Source organism: Sylvia atricapilla, chromosome 6, assembly GCF_009819655.1.
Source record: "Sylvia atricapilla isolate bSylAtr1 chromosome 6, bSylAtr1.pri, whole genome shotgun sequence".
In the NCBI taxonomy this organism is placed as follows: Eukaryota; Metazoa; Chordata; class Aves; order Passeriformes; family Sylviidae; genus Sylvia; species Sylvia atricapilla.
The window spans coordinates 60970712-60994920 of record NC_089145.1 but is presented as its reverse complement, the minus strand read 5'-3'; the positions used below and the strand labels follow the sequence as shown (position 1 = coordinate 60994920).

At 35.6% G+C, this 24209-nt stretch overlaps 1 protein-coding gene across 1 annotated transcript in view; it reads left to right on the top strand.

Moving 5' to 3' along the window:
* The window catches only part of ARHGAP5 (Rho GTPase activating protein 5), a 46892-nt gene extending 23369 nt beyond the window's left edge, over positions 1 to 23523 (top strand). Inside the window, 5 exon segments of the mRNA XM_066322135.1 lie at positions 1111 to 1258; positions 12484 to 12561; positions 13523 to 13654; positions 15320 to 15425; positions 19691 to 23523. Coding sequence (XP_066178232.1) covers positions 1111 to 1258; positions 12484 to 12561; positions 13523 to 13654; positions 15320 to 15425; positions 19691 to 20021 — 795 coding nt within the window. The 3' untranslated portion in view covers positions 20022 to 23523.
* Positions 23524 to 24209: the final 686 nt, after the last annotated feature.

The following is a 24209-nucleotide window of genomic DNA, read 5'->3' as shown; positions in this document are numbered from 1 at the left end:
ACATACCCCAAAAGAAAGGAAAATAATGAGATAGTTATTGTAATAAATATTGGACAGGAGGGTTACAAAATACATAATGAGAAAAAGCTGATAAACTTGTTGTAACTGCCTTATGAAATTGAAATTTCACGTTCCACTCTGCCTTTAGACCAGTTTGTGAAGGACTTCAGGGTTGGGGTTTTCTCTCCTTCTTCTCTTTATTCTTTTATTCTTTATGCTTCATAAAGTTCTTTAGACAAATTCTCACTTTACAGATTGGTGATTTAAACTGTTTTCAGTAAAGAGTTAATGTAAGAAACCTTTCTGTGTTTCTGTGTGCATAATATCAAATGTGATACAGCAATCCCTTGCAACCTGTCTTCTAAAAGCTGGACAATTATTAGAAAAGAGCATGCTTTACTCCAATTTTGTAGCTGTGTCCAATATTTCATACTAGGTCCAGGTATTCTACCCAGATCATATTTGTAATTTTTGTAAGATTTCTGTAGAGTCTTAGTTTATTATTCCATTTACCTGTCTGCTTTCCAAGAGACACACAGAGCCTTTTTTTATTTTGTTCTTAAATGTACAGTCTTGAGTATACCTTGTTTTATTTATTCTGCCATGGTGGAGATGTGGGGGAACACCTTGGGGAAGAAAAAAAATGGAATTTTTTTCCTTTCCTTACTGCCTTAATATATGTATCTCAAATGATCTTTCATTTAACATTTGACAAAGATGTTTTCACTGAGTTTTATGCATTGTTTAGCTTCAGATTCCCCTTTCAGCTGTTGCTCATCTGAACTGGATACTGCCTAAATAGCATTTTGATGGAATTTATATTTTCATCGGTATTCAGAGATGAGTTATGGTATCTTAGACAATATAATTCTTTAACATATAAAAGGATCAACACTTTCAGAAGTTGAGTTCTTTTTATCTAATTATGACTTTATAAGTTAAGTACTTTATAATTTTAAAAGCACGTTTACTTTTGATTCATTAAATTTGCTGTCGAGGATTTTTCATGTCTGATAGATGTATGATCTGGTCGTGTGTACTAAATGATTGAAATAAGAGTTGGTTAAAGTGTTGCTTGAATATTACTTAAATAATTCTGTTTTGTTGTAGCCAAAAAAGAAAACTAAGACATTCAATCCTCCAATCCGTAGAAACTGGGAAAGTAATTACTTTGGGATGCCCCTACAGGATTTGGTTACACCTGAGAAACCCATACCTCTGTTTGTTGAAAAATGTGTGCAATTCATTGAAGATACAGGTAAGATAGGAGGACTGGTAGAGGAAAGACTTTCTCATTTTGCATAATGAGTAAAAAGCCTCTCATTTCCTGTTTTAAAGTACTTTTAGAATTTTATCGTGGAAATAAGTAATTGTGAGCTAGGCACGTTTAAAATAATGTGTTTTCTAAATTTTATGCTTAATATGTGATGGGTTTTTTTAATATACTTAAGTGTACTTTTGACCAGTGTCTGCTGTTTAACATGTTCCCTGTAATTTAAAAAATTTCTATGATTTTTCTAATGCCAAATGACATTTCACCCAATGGCAATCCAGTCTTAGATGTGTCACCATTGCCACTGTGTTTTCCTTCATGTGTTTGAGAGCTCTGAAATTCAAACAGGTAGAGAAAAGAGGTACTTGAAATGCCTTCTGACTTGGTATGATCAGCCACCTTGCTTTCTTGATTCTGGAGGTAAACCTAGTTTTGCATTTTAACTCGTTTCAGAGACAGAAACACTTACTTTCTAAATACCGTGTAATTCTCCGTGCAAAATGTTAATCTGGTTAAGATGTAATTTCCCGGTTTAATGTGAACTATTAAGGTGTTTGTGTGTAGAGGGACATTTCCCAGTAGGGTTTTCTCTCTCCTCTTTCTCCCTGGTTGTGTGTTTGTCCCTGCTTTCAGCCTGTTTACTGGGTGACCAGGAGGCAAGTAGGACCATTTGCTGGTCAAACAGAAGACTGCTGTTAGGAGTGGGGATTTGTTTTTGAGGTTTGGGAGCGATGTGTGGTTGGGTTTTGGGGATTTTTTGTTTGTTTGTTTTTTAAAGATTGTGAGCACTAGTTTTCAGTTAGTGTGTAAATCCTGCTTGCTTTGAGGTTTTATAAATGTTATATTGCTCTATTGGAAGTAAATGACAGTGTGACTGGACTGAAACATGGTCAGGACCATCTTTTGATGTGTGTCTGCCGTGGGATTTTGTTTAGTGCAAGGTAAAACATCATCTTTTTTTTCTAAATTTGCTTAGCTCTCTAATACAATTTTTGGCTGTGAGATGATAGTGGCATTTTGAGTAAGAGCATAAAGCTGAAGGGGGTTCTCTCTTACAGTAAAATTCAGTTTTGCTGCCATCCATAAGAATAGTGTTTCCAAAATAATTACCACAGGTAGTAAGCCTTACAGCTGCTTTTGGGGACATGCATAATGCATTATTGCAATAAAAAATCGGGTGAAACCTCAGACACTGATCTTTTTGTAGTCAGTTATTAGTATAGATATGTCTTTAACCTTTACTTTCTATGGATCTAAGGTAAGAGCTGTATTTCCTGCCCTCTTGCTTTTCCTTTTCCCACCTCACTCGGTTAAAAATGGGAGAGGAGGATGAAGGGCAAGGAGTAATAGTGGCATAGGCAGTTTAATATGTATATGTTGTGTTTGCTGTTTTCTGTCACAAAAAAAAAAGCCCAACCCAAACAAACCAGGGTAATTTATAGATGAGTCACTATCACTGGTGTTCTTTAAAAGTGGCTACATACAGCTACTATGCATAGCTGAATAAAACAGATATAACTGGTATTGAAGAACAATTTCAGGCGTTTGTGGAATCTAGCAAGAACTTAATTTTAGCATGTTTCACTTTTGAAGAATACTTAACAACAAATTTACAAGTCCAGTTCTAAAAGTGTTACTTGCTTGAAAGTATTGTCATATTTGTGGTCAGCTTTCAAAAGAAAGTATTTCCCCCAAAGAAACTGGGAGGGAGAGAGAGAGAACTGCAATAGTGTGGGAACATTATTTGTTGTCCTTTTTTTTGCCTTGTAACCATACAACCAGCCAAAAAAAATTAGCACATATCTTTTCAGGACCTGTCTTGGAAAATAAGATGCTGGGCTGAGCTGCTATGTGTTCAAAATGTAGGATCTCCTCAAAAGTGGTGGTGCAGAAGGCACAACTTTTCCATTAGCTGCATTATGTATGTGTTAGTTCATCCTGGAATGCTACTGTATGCCTGGAGAGTTTTAATTCTGTCCAGAAATGTAAGTTGGACAAACATCATGCCATCTGCATAGTTTGTCACTGTGCAGACACTAGTTGTCTTCCTAGTTTTGTTAAGCACTTAGAACAAAAGCTCTACTTTTGATCTGTGTTACTATTTTCTTTTTCCTCCTCTGGATTCTTTGTAAGTAGCTTTGGTGTTGTTTTCAGCTTCTGTTCTTGACTGTGAGAGTTTATTTCTGGTGTGTATTATTTTTATATTGGATTAATATGCTGTAGGTATTTGAGTTTTAAGCAGAATTCTGATAGAATGGATTTGTTTCCTTTGAGAGAAAAGAATGTTCACTTGCATTGTCTGAGATAGACTCACATCATTGACTTTGGGACCGTCTGAGGAAATTCCACAAATCCAGTTTTGGAGATTATCAGTCTGCACAAGGCAGGACCTCCACAAGGCTGGAGTTCAGGATGGTGCCATTCCTGTAGGATAAAGCTGTTGGCCCTGGGGAGTCACTCAGCACTCATCTGTCTCTCAGCCTGCTGGCAGTTTGAACTGCACTGAAAACCAGTGTTTGTTATCACTGTCTTGTTAATCAAGAAGTGCAGTCTGTTCCAACTCAGCTCATCTGGGTGTTTCTCTTACAGAGGATATAATTTAGTGTTTCCTCTTCAGGTGCTTTCATGGTGTTCAGCTCCTTCCTTTGTCGTTTGGATTGTGGCTGAATTTGTCAAGATGTGATTAATCTCGATTTGAAGGGCTAATCTTAATTTTTAATATTAATTTAATATGAAATTATACAAGGCAATGCTTTGTACCCACTGATCTGAATATTGACTGAGGCTAGAAAGTACACAGTGTGAAAAACAAATTTCTCTATTTCAGGTGCCTCGATGTGACAATAGTACCTTAAATTGTCTTTAAAGATTCTCAGTTCACCATAACCCTTAAAGAATGAGCACATGCAGAAAATACCATCATATTTTTGTTTTACCATAATGTTCTGGAATACCCTCAGAAAAAAAAAAAAAAAAAAAAAAAAAGTGTGTATCAGTAGAGGAGGGACAGTTCACAAAAACTCAAGTAAATTCAGGAGCTTAAAAGTTCTAGCTTTTATAAATCAACAGATATTTTTTTTTTTTTTTTTTTTTTTTTTTTTTTTTTTTTTTTTTTACTTCTGAAAAAACCATATTTTTCTGTCAAGGTAAAGGGTGATCAGGTAAAGATAAGGGATCATAAATCTGTGCTTATAGGTGAAGGTTTTTGTCTCTGTGTTCCTCTGTAGTATTTTTCAACTCAAGCTTTATTCTAAACTTGTTTACCTTTCCTGAGCCAACCAGTTAGTTTTTGTAATATAACACAGAGCTTGAATCTCTATGTAATCCTTTTGTGGTAGTAGTGGAAGCAGAAACTGGGGGACAATTAACTCCTGTTAATACCTGAGTAGACCTAAAGCTCTAAGTGTGTTAGAACCTCCATTTCACAGCAATCTGCACTAATTTCACTGTCACTGCTCCTGGGAGCATCAAGCAGCAATGGCACATAATACTGGGTTTTGCTGGAATCTACTGATCAGAAACAAATCACAGCACCATGGGAGAGAACATCTCAAATTTTGTACCACTGTCACTTCTGGGTGAGAAGGGAGGAAAGATTTGCTAAGTATTGAAAACAAACTTTACTTCAATTCTTCTGCATTATCCATTATTATAGGAAAGCCTTTTTTTCTATCCAAGCCTTCAATTTTTGAATTCATTCTAATTGTGGCAGGATGAGGAATATTTTGGTTGGTTGTCAGAGCTCTTTCTTAGTTCACTGAACAAGAAGGTCAAAACGTTTTTTTTCTTTCAGGTAAGTAACTTGCCAGTGGTGATTTACCAAGTTTTTCACTAAGCATCTTGGTATAAATAGATGATGTTTTCAAGAAAACTGATTTTTGGTAAAGATATTGTGATCTTAAATGTAACCTTTTACAGACTATATGAACACTTTGTCACCTGTCACTAGTGATATTTGTGTGCTTTTACCTCTGTCACGTCCTTTGCAAATTTTTTTTTTTTTTAACTTGCCCATGAGGGCAGCTATTTAAATTGACTGTCAGTGGTTGCTATTTTTGATTCTGAGCTCCCAAAAGAGCATTTTGATGATACAGTTGTTCTGACCTGTTTTTTGCTTTCTCCTGATGGCCTGAAGAGAACTTCATTTTGTTGCATCATTTGAAATGAATTTTTAAAGTTGTATTGGTTTTCTGTAAACTAGGTTTGTGAAAATGTATTTAGCAGGGAAATTAGAGTTTTGATTTTTAACAAAATTGTAGTGGCTCTTTTTGAATAGAAGTAATGGTGCTATGCTAAGATATGCTAGAAAAAAGATGATCTGCTATTTTTAAATAGAAAAATCCAATGTAGACCATTACCTTTTGTAGTACAACTAATTTTTTTAAAAATAGAAGTAGCAGAATTGAGATACTTTTTGAAACTAAACCATTTAGCTGTATGAATTGCATGAGTTGATCAGTTGATTGCATGAATGATTGTGGAGAGAATAAAGTAGATATTGGATACTCTGAGAGAGAGGAACAGATTTCTGAAGGCTAATTTAATGTCTTCAACAAAACGTTGATATGGTTTGAATTTTGTATTGCAATTAAATGGAAAAAATATTTATTGAATTGTAAGTGTAAGAAGTGTACATGTTTATGCCAACTTTCTAGCTTTCTAACCTGTTTCATTGGTAATGAAACACTCAAATTTAGTGATGAACTATTCCATAGACTATTTGTGTACTATTCAACACCTCTTGTTGATTTTTAAGTTTTCCCAAACTTAAAATAGTTCAGGCAAGATGATTTATGCTAACTGATACTATTAGCAGATGAAGTTTTTTTTTAATATTTCAGAATTTTTTTTTTTATTTTGGATTTATATTTTGTATTTGTTCCTGCATTGGTGAAAAGTTTGGTATCAATTATATTTCATTCTGTTTTACCAAGGAAGGTGATGAGAAATGAACATTACAAATATCAGCAGTTTCACCTTAGAGTACATAGAGTTCTTGCTGATACTCAACTTTAATGTCAGTATTTTGATGTTTTTGTTCCTCTGAGTTTTCAAATGTTTTTAATTTTTTTAGAGACTGTTGCTGTCCATGTACTTCATTGACCAGATTATACATTTTGGATTCCATACTTCATAGAAAACTGATAATATTAATAGAGTGTTAATTGTATATGAGAGAATTTAGTAAAGAGAAGCTTATTAGAAGGATTTGTGTTTTGATAACTTAGTTACTCAGTTTATGTGAGACAAGGAATAGAATAAAATGGAAGAAGGAATTTGACAGAGCCAAATGTCACTATCTCACATGGTTCCTATGGAAAACTATAAGAGAAATTAAAAATTGTGTACTTTGTGTATGTACAATAATTACTGCTTTTGATATTGAGACCATTCTTGTAATACTGCTAAATTTACAGTTTTGGGGTAATTCATGTAAAAGAATATTGCCTTCTTAGAAATATCTTTCAAACTTAGCTTACACCATGGTCTTTTATGCTAAATCTGGTGTGAGGCTGGATTTTACACTGACAATGGATATGGCAAAGTTTGTCTGCAGAGAATGAGCTTGGTAGGAATAGGCAAAGAAAATGAGTCAGCAGTGAATTCAAGCAAATCATTGAAATGTATTCCTAGTGGCTGGAAAATCCAGAATTCAAGATTGATTATTGGGAGAGGGTTTTAGGAACTTGTTGTGTTGGGCTGAGAGAACAGAACCCGACATCCCGTGGCCTGGTGTATGAGTTTCTGTCACTTTTTATTTTGGGCACTTGTTAGATGTCTCTGGATCAGTGGAGTTCACCGTTTTGAAAAGCTGTATCAGCAAAACTGGTAAAACTCCTGCTGTGTAGTGTTAAATCTGGTAAGTTAGCAGTCAAATATGTGCCAAACCAAGTGCAAGGCAGGGAGTGACACCAGTGTTCTCAGTCATGTTGTTAAGTTGACTCAACTGCCCATGAAGCTTTGTGTTTAGCAAAAAATGCTCAACAGGCCATGAGTCTGTTCCTCTTGATTCTGGTTTCAATAGCTCTACAACACATTTTGTACCCACATCAAGCTGGCCAGTGATTCTAGAGTAGGTGGTGTGGTTAACGTATTTAAGGCCAGGGCTTCTGCTCGAGGGGACGTAGACAAAGCTGCAGGAGTGGGATAGCAGCACCCTGAAGGAATTCAGTGAGGACAAATGCCAGGCCTTTCAACTAGAATTGCAAGGACTAAACCCCTGCAGCAGCACATGCTCAACACTTGACTGGGTCCATATCATTGCTGATGAAAAGGATGTTGTGGTCATGGTGGAGAACAGGCTGATCATTCCTTCTGGATTGGACTGGCCTAGTAGAAGGGGCAGGCACTACAGCAGCAGAAGTGGTTACTGATTTTTGTTCTACACTTGTTGCACGTCATCTGAAATGCTGCAAGAAAGGTGTTGACAAACTTAGTGAGTCAGGGACTGGAATTCCTGATAGATGGGTTTATTCAGCTTGGGGAGAAAGAGGCTGAGGAGGTACCCAGAAGCAGCTTCCCTTACCTATGAAGAGGTTTCTGATAGGTACAGCCAGGCTGAAGAACTGAAGTACAATGTCATTAACACAGGGGCTTCTGATTAGAAAGAAGGGGAATACCTTTGCTGTGAAGGTTATTAAAGCAGTGGCTCAGTTTACCCAGAGAGATTGTGGGGTATCTCAGAGATATTAAAGGGAAATGTAGATAAGCATCTGAATCTGATTTTAGTGTTGACTGTTGTTTGAGCAGGAGGTTGCACTAGATGGTCTCCAGAGAATTCCTTCTGTGATCACTTAAAAATTTACATAGAATAGGTTTCAGTAGTTAGGAGACTGTACAACAATTTGGTTTGTGACTTTGGAATTTATCAGCAGAGAAGAAACAAACTCCAGAGGGTAAAACAGGCATCAGTCATTTCTCCTGATGGAATAGTGACAACCAGACAGGAGAGGAGCACATGCATTCATTTAATATTGTGAGAGAATCACTGAAAACTCTAAACAGATACATTTTGAAAGACTTACAAAACACACATCCTGCACTTGAGTTGTATTGCTAATGAGGTATCTCTTCAAAGGAAACATCATGGGAATTGTATCAAGAATTCCTGAACAAGGCAGGTAGAACCAAGATGCCAGGGTATGTGTGATAGTTCTGCTGCTCCATTTATTCCCTCAGCGTTCTCCAGACCCAAAGTGACCAAACAGTTTTATGGTCAACCTGGAAAACTGCAATGCTTCAGTTGTCACCCATTTTTAATGAAGCAAAGAATGCACCTACCTTCTCCTAGGCGTGTGCATAATGTTGTACTAATTGTAGTCTTGTATTCTTGTTTTAAAATGGGCAGGCCATAAAATATGGGCTTGAATGACACTTCATAAAATGATTGAGACCTTGTTTAATAATCAGTTAGTGTAAATTATGGAAATGTTAATTCAGCTTTGGAGAGCTTCCTGTTATAAGGGTTTTTCTAAAAGTGCTATTTATTTCCTTACAGTGCTTATTGTTTATTGAACATTTCAATATGCTATAGATTATTTTATTGCAAGAAACCGTATGGCACTTATTTTTGGTTCTGGTTTTCAGTGGGTGAATTGAATGTCATGAGACTTTAAATGTCAGTGTTGGTAAGGACACATTAAATATGTTTTATGTAAGTAAAGTTAGTGTGAGATTCTTAGAGTTTGTCTTCTTTGCTCAGTGATTATATATTTTCTAGGTGTACATAGAAATTAGTGGTTTGGATCAGTAAATTTGCAGTTCCTTTAGTCTTGTGTTATAACATAAGGGCTGAAAAAGGTACACCAGATCAATCCATGGAGTAAAATTAGAGAAGTATACAGATCAGCAGATTTGCAAAGATAAATGTGGGAATGACAGTCTCAGCTGTTGTAGTGGAGAATGAAAAGTTCCATTGGCCACTGTAGAGGAAGGAATTGAACTTGAGGAATTGAAGGGAGAGACAGACTTGCTGCGCCTGTGGCATGTGTTCAGAAACACAGACAGAACATGATGGCACAACCCGGCTGTGGATGTTGTTAGCAGAGACTCTGTGACTCTTCAGCAGTCTAAATGTTAGTATAGCTGTTGTCACTTGGGAAAAGGCTTTGAAATCATCACAGACAGCTCTCTGAAAACTGAAATTCTCTGTGCTTGCTATCAAGCAAGCAAAAAACCATGAGAGCAAGTGTTATGGAGGAAGAAGAATAATGCTATTACGTAATGCTGTGCTATACTCGCAGTTTCAATACAGGTTACAATTTGGTTCAGCCTTTCTCAGAATAGGAAAGAATTGGAAAAGACAGTCCATACTGGAGTGACAGTAACTCTTGGATAAAGATGCACCAAATTGATTAGCTTAGAACGTTTCTGAGTAAGAAAAATTACATAGATTTCAAAAACTGGCACTGGGAAAATGTGGAGAAGGTACTGCTTCTTGTTGAGAAAAAAATTTGTGCAAACTTCAAGTAGTGAGCGTAAACTCAGTGTGCTTTCATAATGTACATTCTGGAATGACAGAACTGCATTCACCATGATGTAAAGACTGCAAGTGAATTACTTGAAGGGGTTTCAGCAAGTCAGTGAAGGCTAAATCCCCAGATGGCTATTACAACACCTCTTTCAAAGGCCTTTGTTAGCCACCATCTGCAGAAAACTGGGAGGATGTACCACAAAAAAACTGCTGGTAGGTTTTGGTTTTTTCCTCTCCTGTCCTTTCTACATCTCTCCTAAGGCATGTACTACACAGTGTAGTATATGGTATGGAAAATGGATATTGTAGACTTTGTTCTTCCCTTGTGCTGAAGTTAGTATTTCCACGGAGGAACCAAGAGCTGTGGAAATATGTAGGAGCCTAAGAATGGAAGTGTCCTACAGACTGATCATGCACAGAGGTGTAGATCCACCTTGCCCATTGTCTCTGAAATGCTTTGAACCCCATGTGCTGGACTTCCAGTTAGATGGGATGGAGCCCTGGTCACAACTGGCAGCACGAAAGAAGGTGCAAGAGAATTTATTAGGCACTAGGAGGTACTTAGAGAAAAGAGTAGTCTAGGCAAAGGGGATGTGCCCTCTCTTGAAATAAATATTGGTTATTGTGATGTGATGTAAAGAGGATTTACTTATTTAAACCTAGAGGTGTTGTTAAGCTAGCTAGACAGAGAAGCAAATAAATCATATGATTCTGATACATAATATTACAGCAGCAATTGTGTGTGGCAAGGCTGTGTTGAAAATTATGGCTGGACCAGCACACAAGCAGAGTAGGAACATAAGAAAAAGTTCTGAAAAATCAAGAGGCTTGCAGTTGAAGGAACTAAATTTTTAAAAACTGTCAGAAAAAAGAAATATTGAGTGCTCTCTATCTCTCCCTCTTTTATCATAGATTCACACAGATACCACAGCAGAGCATATGTCTCCAGAGCAGCCAGTTCAAGTATTCAAGGTTTATACACTCCTACAAACAGTGACTGGGTCAGACTCCTCAGAAACTGCTGTTGCAGCACACGCAGTTTCCTTTGTGCACAAAGACATTGACTAGGAATTGGATAAAACAAAGATTAACCTGGGGCTATAGGGTCTCCAATGGAGAATTCTCTCATACTAGACAAAGAGAAGCTTGATCTGGCTGGTTCTTATCTACCAGTGGTCTTTTGTATTTATTTACAGCTTCTGGAAGAGGAATGTAAAGTGTTTCTGGCTCTGATCACACTTAACACATTTGGGACCTTTTTTTAAAGGCAGGCTCAAAACTCCTTTCAAGATGTGGAAATCACTGAATCATTGAAACCACTTTTTGCCCTGTGCCACCAAATTCCACCTTTTGGGGGTGTTTAAGGATATCAGTGAACAAGGCTCAGAGTTTTTGAAGGGACTGTTGAGGTGTATATTTACAAGAGGAGAACACTTGGCTACAGAATTGGGAAGCTGAATTATGGATGTGGAAGTTTATTGAAGAAATGCTTACTGAGATATCCTTGGTGCAGCCAGGAAAGAGATGTGTTGTTGAGACATGAAGAGGGAAATAATCCTTCTGAACCAGTCAAGTGCTTTCTGTACTTGAAACATTTTAATAGGATTCCTAATGTTTCATGGTAACTTCAAAGACACTTAAAAGTTGGATTGTAGTGTGACAGAGCAGTTAAGCATTGATCTGATGATCTAAAATGCATTCAGTTATTGGCCTATGATGGCAAAAGGCCAAGAGATTTCATAAAGCTGTGAAACCTGTGAATTGTTAATAAACTCAGGTAGTGCTGTGGAGATCTAGTGAATGGATAATTTTGCACCCATAAAGGTAACTTGAAGAATTGGGGAACTATAAATTATTTATATTCCTTAAGAGGTTCTAAATTAAAAAAGAAAAATATCTTGGGTAATGGTGTGATTATCAGGAGTGTGCAAGTATGTGTGTGTGTGTGCCTAATTAAGGTGCACTGTTCAGTGTTCACCTTGAAAGGCTGATGAAATTATGACAACTGTAACATGTGGTAAAAGAAAGTAATAGTGAGAAGCTTGGGGAACCTCTGCTTCCTGTCACCTTTCTCCTTTCCCCCTTTCCTCCCACCCTTAAAGAAAGACTTGTAAATGTTGTGATAATTCACTTCTTCCCTAGGTAAGAGGTGAGAAGAAATGTATTCAAAGTTTGTAAAATGTAAATGGAAAAAGGGAAAGCCTGGTGGTGGAAGATTAAGTTGTTGTCATACACAGGAGAGTGTTACACCATGAAATGAAAAGATCAGGATTCAGTTACAAATGCTCAGGTTTTTTTTTCTGTGCAGAGTATTTTTAGTGTGTTGTTGCTTGCCATAAGAAGTTGTTAAGCCCAAACTGTGAAGACGTTTGTTAAAAATACAGATGTTGTGGGTACCACAGGATTCAGGTTTTTGATTATTATAAAAACAGTGCAACTAACAACAGTCTAATAGAGATCAGTCAGAGAATAATTTTGGGTACATTATTCAACAAATATCTGTATCAGTCTTGTTATCCTACAATGTAATTTCCTCTGATTCATTTTAAATGGAGTCAATAGACAACTGATGCTGTGTTTGGTAGTTCTATATTACTGTAATTGCTAATGTGTTAACTTTGTCGTCACTTAAGAAACATATTCTTACTTGTGGTCTGAATTAATAGTTATAACTGGTTCTGCTCTGCTTTATGGTGCATACTTGCTTTTTAATATTTATTTTTCCTCCTCTTCTAAGGGTTATGTACTGAAGGCCTGTACCGTGTTAGTGGGAATAAAACAGATCAGGACAACATTCAAAAACAGTTTGATCAAGGTAATCAGAGATTTTATTATTTAATGCCAGAACAGACCCATGAATTCTGTGTGGATTGATCACAGTGCAATATAGAAGGATTTTTGCACTTTCAAACCAACTTCCATTGCACTGTGTCCTTAATTCTCTGGTGGGTTGTGTTGGTGTATTCCAGGCTGTTACCAGTGAAAGCCCAAGGATGGGAGGGGAATCTTGTTGCAGCTGCCTTAAGTGCTGTTAAAAATCTTATCTAAGTGGTTTTGGAGGTTTGAAAGAGTTTAAGTGCAGTCTTAGCTGCTCCTTGTGTTAACAGTTCATCAGGCTTAAGCATTAAGACATTCACTTCTGCTTCTTATGCCCCACAAATAGTAATTCTTGAGACTTAAATGAAAGCTCTTAAGTAATATGCATTCCCAATTCAGTCTGGATAATTTCTAGCCCAGCCTTTGTCATTATAGAATAGAATGAAATGTGGTTTGTAGTTTAGGCTCTTCACTTGGATGTGTTTATATTTTAAAATGGAAACATTTATTAAAACTCCTTGGATTTGAATCGTAAAGTTGATCTGTGAAAAATAGTAAAATATCTCCTGCATGTTAAAGAAAAGAAATGTGCTATTTCTTTATACCTTGCTTTGCTGTTTAGCAGCATTTTGGGAAATAGAATTTATAACAACTTATTGGGCAAAATTGATTAATCAGAAGCCAGTTAATGACAAATGCAAAATCATTCAAGTCTTCATGGAGAATTAGACAACTTCATTTTTCTGATCTTCTACTGTTTTGTAATGCTGTCAGATTTTCTTATATTTGATTTCTTGTAGGTGTGGTAGCAGCTTGTCAATAGGTTCACTTTTTCCTTCCTTATTTAATAATCATTTGGCAAAATTTTAGTTTTCAGTGTTTTGAATAAATTCTTGTTTTCATAAAGTGATAACAGTAGGTTTTACTTACACTGCTATTTTTTGAATTTTGTTTTGCAGATCATAATATCAGTCTGGAATCAATGGGGGTGACAGTGAATGCTGTGGCTGGGGCTCTCAAAGCTTTTTTTGCAGATCTGCCTGATCCATTAGTTCCTTACTCTTTGCATCAAGAGTTATTAGAAACATCAAGTAAGTAATAAACAACCTTTTCTTGATTTAATTGTGCTATTTCCATTGCCCATATTGCCATTTTTACTTCATTGTAGGTTGGAAGGACTATCTGCACTGAATATTTTTTAAATTCCTTAGACACATGTATTTTTTAATATTCTTTAGAATTAGAAGAACTACATATAATTAGATGAATGTCATAAATTTATTTTTCAAAAGAAGTTTGTAGCTTATTTCTCCTTTTCCTAGAAAATTTAATTGGGAGACATGTACTTTTTCCCATTTTTTGTTAAGTGATGAAAATGATGAAAGCTCTTGGAGCAGCTTTGCACTTGTTAATGGGAAAAAACCCCTTGAGTTCATGAATCTTACTTTAAAAGTAGCCTTCAAAAATCAGGCACATCTATGGGATATTATGGTAATTCTCTAATTCTCTTAGATTTTTTTTTTCAAATTATTTTTTAACTCTTGTAATATGCTCGGTTTTGCCTTACAAACATTTTTCAGATATTTTGTAGTATTCCTGTCTTTGAAATTAATGTCTGGTATTGGCAGGAAGCTGTTCAGCAAAATAACCACCACACTTTTTTTACAGAATACAACTGTAATGTGCAATATTCCAAAGTATTTTTTGTTCAAAACCTTGAAACACTCTAGTGTAAGCCTATGGCTTGGGCCTGGACTTGATTAATATATTTGCTCATTAGAAATTTTGGATTTTCTGATGATATATGTAAATACCTATTTCTGGGATTTGTGCTGTACTTTTCAGGCATGTTACTTGGTTAATGTAGTTACATTTGGGTTTATTTTTTTCTTAAAATCTAACAGTTAAATTCCAGTCAAAACATAAAATAGCTTAGAGTAGAAATGTAATTACTGTTTTACAGTGCCATTATTATGTCATTAAACGTATATTTGGGATATGCTGGACTGTATTTAACATTTTTTCTATGATATTAGAGCAGATCAAAGTTCTTTTTAGCAATGCAGTCAAGTAACAGAGAGGAACTTTTTATGTATTCCTTTTTATGGTACGAATCATCCCTGATTAGAGGCATATTCTGCAGAATGTATTTATCCACAGCATTAGTTGCTGGGGGTTTTTTTAAACAAAATTGTTCCTGTATTTCATATTCCTTTCCTACATGTTGGTTATTTCCTGTTTGAAGTATGAATGGTCCTTTGGGCCTGTGAAGAATTCCTTTCTTCTTTAGGCAGCATATTTAAAACAGCTGCACCAGCCCTAGTTGTAATTTTTTTATTATTTTAATAACTGTGAAGTTTAAGAATATTCTAGGCTCATATGAATGTCTTTCTGTCAGAACATGCTGCAAGCAGAGGGAACTGCAACAGGAAATGACCCTGTCACATTGTTATTCTACAAGCCAATAGGAAGCTCAAGTAATTATTTCCTGAACACAAATAAATAATTCTGCTTAAATTCAGGAAAAATATTTTTGTGCTTAATTAAATTTGCAGTGGTCAGTGTGCTTAGAGCAACCAGGAAAAACTATAATTAAAAAGTTACTCTATGGAAGGAGGAATTTTATTAAATATTTTCTTGCTTCATATTTCTTTGTGGGTCTCTTACCTGTACAATTACACTAGGAAAAGGACTTAGCAACACTTTATTCAGGATGTCTTTCTGGATGTGTCAGAAAATGTCACTTATTTCTGCAGAAATCATGGATAAGACAGAGCGGCTACACGAGTTGAAAGAGATTGTGAAGAAATTCCACCCCGTGAACTATGATGTCTTCAAATACATCATTACACATCTGAACAGGTTTAGTATTGTTCATTCTTGTTTAAGTTGTAAAAGTTATGTATGTTGTTGTGTATTTTGTGAAGTGGCAAAAAAGATGGTGTTTCTAACAGTTATCTACTAGAATTGAAGACGTGGAAGAAGAAATTAGGATTTACAGTTGAATAATAAAACCTCATACATTTGTGTCTTACATATTACTGGCATACATTTATCTGGCATCATTGCTACTCTAAAGTTGTAAGAATGCTGTACCTATTCTTCACCTAATAATAACTATGCAGCTAATTATAGCTATTACAGACCCTCCCCCCCAGGAAATAATAGCTATTAAAATTATAGACTAATCTAGGTTTTAAGGAATTTGAGTCGTTTGCCCTAAACACCCTCTTCCTCCTCTCCTCCTTTTCCCCCTCCTGCCAAAACAGGCCTAGGCTCAATCAAAATCTAAAATACAGAGCCCAAACCCTGTGCTGAATAATAAAATATAAAATAAAGCTGTCAGTAACAGTAAATTAGTTACACGTGCTTCTTAAATTTTGCCTCTTGCATAGAAATTTAATTTTTTTATATTTAAAAGTGATTTCCAAATTTAATGAAATGCATTAATAGATGTAGATCACATCATAATCTGAGCCTTTACGTGTACAATATTGTCCTAAAAGAAGAGAAAAAGACCAGCTAACTTGTGCTCCTTATTCAGCTAAAATGAAATTATTCTCTGAAATCCACAGGATGAGATTAACTGTATTTTTGTTAAGGTTATAAGGGATCTTTGGATATTGTTTTGATCAACCCCATTGCTTTGACAGAGTTGATTACAGCAGATGCCAGGATGGTGTCCAGTTAGGTTTTCACTATCTGTGAGAAGTGAGACTCCAATCTCTCAGAACAGCCCGTTTCAGTGCTCAGTCATTCTCATAGTAAAAAGACTTTTTTTTTGCTAAGAGAATTTCCTGTGGGTGTTTGTGCCTGTTGCCTTTTGTCCTGAACACCACCCAGAATTCTGTGTCTCAGTTCACCTTCTTTACACCCTCCTACCAGCTTTTAAAAACCAGTGATAAGACTTTCCCTGAGCTTTTCCACGCTAAACAATCTTGACATTCTGAGCTTTTTGTCGTCTGGGGGATATTTAATCTCTTAACGATCTTCTTCCTGATGCCCCTTCATTGGGCTCACTGCAGTGTTCCTGTCTGTTGTGCTGGAGAGTCCAGAGTGGATCCCAGACTCCTGAGTAGTGGGGAAAGATGAGGTCCCCAGACCTGCTGGCAGCTCTCCTGACACGGCCCAGGCTGCTGGTGGCTGCCTTTGCCACAGGCTTAACCTGCCTGACTCCTGCTCAGTTTGTCCATCAGGACTTGTCTTTGTGCAGTGTTACTTTTCAGCCAGGTCATTTTGTGTATAGACATACATACGAGCTTTTTATAACATTTAATTGTTCTGGGTTACTGTCCATGTGTTCGTGTTTCTTCAGGTAGTCTTAATGATCTAACCAAGCTTCTAGTAGAGGGGTAGAAATAAGAACCTTTAACTTTTCTACTTAGTCAACAGGGAGAATGTAGGTACTCTCTCTTTGCACTTTTCATGGAATGTGTAAGGTTTTGGAATTTAGGTGCCTACTTTTACAATTCTCTGTCGCATATACAACTTGCTTAACGTTTATAAAGTTGTCCATTTTCCTTCTCAGAGAAATGGATCAATTCTTCCATTGTACTCTTGTTCAATACAAATACAGCCCTAAAATAGATAAAACCATATCAATGAACAAATGCCCATGTTACAGAACTTCAAGATGTGTTTGCAGTTGTCTTAAGTAAAACCAAGCATCTCAGACTTGACACAATTATTAGTTTCCTGAAATGTTAATCAACCTGATAGAAATTTTTGTGGAAGAATGACAGTCTTGGAACTGTCTGAAGTCTTCATCTGGTCACCTGTTGGTATAGCAAGAATGTTACAGTGTTAAGTACCTGGATTGCTGCAAATAGAAGAGCTCAACATAACTTTAGAAAGTCCTGAGTAGGTTCTAATGCATGCAAATCTGCAAACAAATGAAACATAGTAATCATGGGATTTTGGCCTTTGGTTTCTGGTCTGATCCTCTCTGTGGTAATGATTTACATTGCAGGTTGCTGGTAACAAAATGATCTTTTCTTTAAGACAGGCTGACATTTTTTGGCTCATTTGCAGCGTCAGGTAGCTGCATTCCATCCAACAAGAAATTTGCTTGGATGTAAGCAATTGGATACAGCTGTATACAGATCTTAAAGGCAACTTGTAGCTAAATTCTTGACAGTGTGTATTTGTTTTTAAGAGTTTAATTTGTGGTAAATTGCTGCTGGTATATAATTAAAATGGAAATGTTGTTTGCCAAATGAATTGTTCGTTTAATGAGGTAAAGCAGACTTCTACATGATGAAAGAGCTCTCATCACAAGCTAATGGTTTAGATGCTTTGTTTTTACATCCTTCATCATTACAGTAAAGTATGTGCTATTGTTGTATAGTTAATAGTGACTGATGATTGATAATATTTGGTGTCCACAAGCACAAAACCTGGTTGTTGAAACAAAAGATACAAGTATGGATGAGTAACAAAAGATACAAATATGAGACCAGTAACCATGAGAACTAAATAAACTGCAACAGTGAGATGAATTTTTCATTAATGTTATAAGCAACTTTCTGAGCATTTCAGGTAATTGTGGTTGATTTCTGTAAGCAGAAGTGAGCTTTTTAAACAGGATGATGTTGGATTGACATTGGCTTTTTTGATGCTAGTTGTGTTTTATGTACGTTCTTTGGTAACAAGACCCTTTGTACATAAGACCTAATATGGCACAACATGCTTCTGAAGTCTGGGAAAACACCAGTGCCCAGCTTTTTAAGTCTGATCAGAGTGGGTTTACAGTCTGAAGTCCCTGAGACATGGCAGTGGAGGAGTTGGGCAGGCTCAAAAGAGCTGTGTCATGTTTCATTTGGAGTGATCATAGAAGAAGGTAAATGAGATTTGCTGAGCATTTAGAAGATTCTAAAGTTTGGTGAGAGACCAACATACAGGTTTGGTTGGGTTTTGTTTACTCTTAGAAAGCACAAAGGTACAGTTGAAGCAGAGGAGGGAATGCAGTTGATTGTTCATTTTGTTTAGGCTGATTGTGAGCTGTTGTTGGGGAAGAGGTGTAATGCCTTTCTTTTTTTTCCTCACCTCTAGCCATAGATTCCCATTGCTTCAGTTATTTTGCCTAATGATTGTGACAATACAGCAGGTTTATAATAATGCTAAGCAAAATGTAGCTGACATTTATTCTTTGATCTGTAAATTGATTGAAAATGTCATTTTTTTAGCGAAGAGATTATGACTTTTACTGCCACTCAGAAGCGGTATCCAAATGCCCTTTGGACCAAACTTAGTCAAAATAGATTGAGAGGCAGTATTTGTATACCTTCACATTATTTTTTATGCTTTATCCTTACCATTATACATGCACTGTAAATGAGGGGAAATATTTTCTTATGGTGTTAATTCTGGTGTTTACTATGGCTTTCACAGCTCTTGAATCTATGGACTACAGCCAGCTGTCAGAAATTCTTGTGGGCTGCTCTTGTTAATCATCACAATTGTAACTGACAAATTTCTGGAGTGTTTTTTTTGTTTCTGTCTATTTTGAGAGGACAATTGTAGCTCTGCTACGTTTGTGATATCTCCTGTAATACAAGAAATGCACATTCCCAGCTGAATGCATCTCTTAGGTGTTTGCTGGATGTATTAAAAAATGATTTTTCATGTGTCTTTCAGTAATTACTTCAAGATAAAATCGTGATACCGGTTTAGAATGCAGAATATTTTAGAAAACAAAAATACCCTGGCTCTTTCTGGCCTATTGCTGTGAAAAGCATTTTCTTTTTTCTGAGTAGGTGTTTACTTGTAGATGATAAATTTAGTAACAGGATGATTTGTTATTCTTTGGAAGTTTGTTTGTTTGGTAGTAGTATTGCAATAATGAATTTAGATAATAAGTGAAGAACCTGTTCTGGTTTGTTTATTACTGTCGTTCAGAATGCTGGTGGAATGTTGAATTTTTCTTGATTAAAGGTTTAATCAGATTCATATTAGTTAACTATCCAAATCTGGAAATGACAACAAGGTTTCTAAATTTTCTTCTGCATGATCGCGTGAAATATTCAAGGACAGTTGTTTTAATGGATCGCTGGAGGAAAGGAGCAAAAATCTTCTTTAGTAATAATGCCTGGTTTTAATTCACTGTCTGCACATCCTTCTCCTTTCAGGGTTAGTCAGCAGTACAAGACCAACTTCATGACTGCTGATAACTTATCCATTTGTTTCTGGCCGACTTTGATGAGACCCGATTTCGAAAACCGCGAGTTCCTTTCCACCACCAAAATCCACCAATCCGTTATAGAGACCTTCATTCAGCAGTGCCAGTTCTTCTTCTACAACGGGGAGATTGTGGAAGCACCCAACCCAGTGGCTTGTCAGCCACCATCTTCCAACCCGGTGCAGATGGTGGAGCCCATGGTGCCCCTGCAGCTGCCACCTCCGCTGCAGCCTCAGCTGATCCAGTCACAGCTACCAGCAGACCCTCTTGGCATTATCTAACAGAAGGTGATTGCAGGCAGCCTGGCACTGGACAGTAGAGACAAGCTGTAGACATGCATGTTTCAGGATACAGTAATGTCCTTCATATTTATGAGAAATAATTCCCATCCAGCTGATTGGACATCTTTTTTCGTTCTATCCCGTACTGTGTTCCTCATTTGTACACGCTGCAGATAAAAAAAAAACTTATGTGATAAAGCATGACTGGAGAGGTTTAATTTTTAAAAAAGCAAAAAAATAGCTATAAAGTACAAAGCTGCTGCTGCATGATACCTTATTGCAATCACTATATCATTCCTGTGACGGTGAGTCACGATATATTGTGAATAAAATTTTTCTATAGAAATGAAATGATTTAAAAAAAAATTTACATTTATGAAACATTCGATGCTTACAGCCTGCTTTATGGCTGGTTTTTGTTATTTAACATGCTATTTTTGGCAATTTTCTTCACATTCAGGCATTCTGTGTAAACAACTAAAGCCCAGCTATAGTTTTATTTTGTAATCTCCTGGCTACTTATGTGACTTGATGCTTAGGGTGGTTTCTGGAAGAATGCAAAATGCACTGTTGAGAATTTTATGATCCCTCGCCATCCATCTTCACTTCTAAGTTAACCTGTGGACAGTTTGAAAGGGTGGGTGAACTTGCTTATTATTTCTTACAGCACAATACCAAGGACATGCTTGTTGTAAAAGTGAGTTTCGAATATTGTACAAAACTTTTGATGTTGCCTACTTATTTCTTTATGTTCCATTACCGAACTAAACATTTTGTAAAACTGTTAATTCTGTAAACAGCTGCATGTGGAAAAGATCATTGATGGTCTTGTAAACTTAATCTAATATATTTTAGATATTTTAATTTTTCCCACTTGGGAATACATGTAGTGTTTAGAAAATAGTTCATGACATTTTCATATAAGGTTATATAACTTTTCATACATAAACATGACTTTTGTTGTAGTAAAATTCTCTAAACCAAACGATGTTTTAATCTAGGACTTCAATTAATCTATTCTTTAAATCTATTTTTATGTGACCCTCTAAAGATATACAAAAGATGCATTGCTAATACATGGCAATAAATACTTTGGGTACTGACAATTAACCTCTTTGGAGTGTGTATATATAAAATCACATAAACTTGTATTCATTTTTTTTTTCCTGTGGTATGTTGTACTAAAATTTCAAATGACTCTTTTTTTTTTTTTCACCATATTTTTAAATTATCTTTTTTTTTTTTCCCATTTATTTTACTTTTATATTGGTACCAATTTTGCTGTAAAAGAATGCTGCTTAATTTAAACAAATCTTTTTGGTTAAATATTTTGATAGTGGTAAAAAAAATTTAGAAGGTTACAAATTGTAGCAAAGGGGAGACCGTAGATAAACACTACCTGTGAGACTTTTCATAGCAGCTTTTTTTCTTTCATGCTCAAAATGTACCTTTTTAGGTCTGCAAAGAAGAAAACTTTGGCTTATTCAGCTGCTAGAATGTTTTGTGTAGTTAAAAAAAAAATACAAAAAAAAAGCTTTATGATGGTCGCTGTTGTAATCTTCACTTATAACAAGATTTAAGATCGTCTTGTATGTATTATAGTAAATAGATGATTTTGAGAATTAAGGCTTTTATTAAGAGATTGATTTGCTCCATTTTCCTAAAATAAAAAATTGCCTTTCCCACTTATGTCCTAGGTATTGTACTTCTAATGACTTGGATTATCACTCTAGATTCCTAAAATCCCATCAACCCGGCTGCTGTTTGAAGTACATGTATATTAGAAATGATCTTGATATTGTGTTATATTCTTGCAAGTAATTATCTTTTTTAAGAAAACATAAAAAAGAGAAGTCAACCCTATTCCTATTGCAAAGCACACAGGAACTAATAGTACAATAAAGTCTTTCCTGTAAATTGTAGTATTCCTAACTTGTTCTACTTGACCTGTTGTCTGTATAGCTTTTATTTATAGCTTTCAGTCTAACCTTGGCATGTTTAGCAAAGAAAAGGAAACTTCAAGGGTTTTATAAACTATTTCTAGGTTGCTAAAGAATTTTATTTTTCTACTGTATATGGCATAGACAAAGCATCACCTGTACAGGAACCGAGTCTATTTCTAATAGAAGTAAGCTTAAAAATAAATGCCAGTCATATCCATATTGAAAAATTCCTTATATACAGTATCTCCAGTCTTTGTAATGTGAATGACATTTTAAACTTTCTGTAAATTCCAAGGTTTTTTTGCCATAATATTTAACTAATCTTTGGATACTAATTTTTAGAATCATTTACATTCCATTTCACGATGAACTTTCACGGTGAACTTCCCGCAGTGTTTGCAGTGTCATTTCTTTGTGTGTGATGTCGTGGCTAAATGCTTAACTCAGCATTATTTTTTAAGACTCTTAACACTTCCATTCAGCCAAATATTGAAAGGGTTATTACATTTACTGGATAAACGTGGAGGAGTAAGAAAGCCTGGTTTGTCACATGGAAGATCCCTGCATTCTGGAAGTGTTGTATGCAGGAATGTGGATCTAATATAGACACTTGGAGGGTTTTTTTTATCTGTGTGTTTATGCAGACATGCATGCACATAACACCCACATAGTAAAGTTTTTAAAATCCACTAGGAAATTAAACTGTGGTTATGAAAGATTTTTTAATAGAGCTTTCTCTATTATTATTTTTATTAGCGCTATAAAATGAGGAAGCATGTTACTATATCCAAATTCCTCATACTTTGGCTCGTGTAGACCCTTCTAGTTTTAAGGAAAATCCCAACAATAATAACTCTATTTTTTCATGCGAGCGTTTTTACCGTAAGATCTATCTTGATAAAGATGCAAATGTATATTACTTTGATTGAGCCATCTCAGTGACACTTTATGGAGTAATTTCATTTTTTATGTTCTAATGGTGTAGACATACTGCAGTGTAATGTCTTTCACTGTTGTAGCAATCCTAAAATCCCAGACCCGAGTTACAGAAGTGCCATTTTAAGTAATGCTTAACAGGTTATTTCCAAAATCCTTACCCTTCATGATCTTGTGGAGTTTAAACTCATGTAGTGTAAATAGATTGCAGATGTCAACTGAAGTGAAAAGCAACTTTGTTGTTGTTATTATATGTTTTCTCCTTGATTTCAATCCTGGTTGCTAGGAATTTTATAGCTATGTTTATTTTTAGTTGCTGGAGTTTAGCTTCCCATATTTATGATAAACCTAGAAAAACTATCAATTGGAGATTAAAAAAACCAGGCCGTAGTTTATGTGCTTCTTTCATTTTTTTTTTCAGTAATTGTGATGCTGTTTGTCAACTTGCAAAAATTGCACACATTTTTAAAAAAAAAGATTTCAAGTAAAAATTTTGTTCTTTGTTTATAGTGTAATCTTTTGTTGCTACATCAAGAGAATACCGCAGTGAATTAAATATCAGTGAAGCTTATTCTGTATAAAAGATGCAACAAATAAAATACTAAGATGCTTACTGTGTATAATGTTCAGTTTAGTTGCCTACTAAATTTTGAAAGGCAAAAGCCCCCTATTTTTCACAGACACAGAAATGAAATTTAGCAGTAAATATTGCTGAAGAGAGAGTGCAGTGTGTGTTTTAAGTTTTTCGTGGGTGGGAGGCTCATGGGTCCCTTAAAATTTATTTTTCCTGTGGAATTTTTAAACCTGAAGTAAAAACTGGGCTTTTAAGGTCAGCGTGAAGTCATCAGAGTTGTACATTATTGGTCATAATTCTGCTAATAATATGTCTTTTCAGAACCTTGAGTCATATGGCTGGTGCAGAAAGAACTGCAAAACCTTCCTGATGGTCTTCAAATCTGAAGTGTAGGTTTTATTATATATATATACACACATATATAATATATATATATACACACACACATATGTATTTTATATATATACACACATATATATTATTTTATATGTATATACACACATATGTATTATATATATATTGTAACACATTCAGGTACTGGAGCACTTCAATCTCAAATAGGATTCATGTTAAATGTTCATTTCCTCAGTGTTCAGATCTCAGTTATTTAGATTGCTTTATCAAAAAACAGCTCTACTGAATCTGACTGAAATATAAAACTCAGGTTTCTGATAAGTAGCTGTCCCAGAGATCCAAAGTGTAACATCAGTGATCACTTGTGTCAGATTCAGTCCT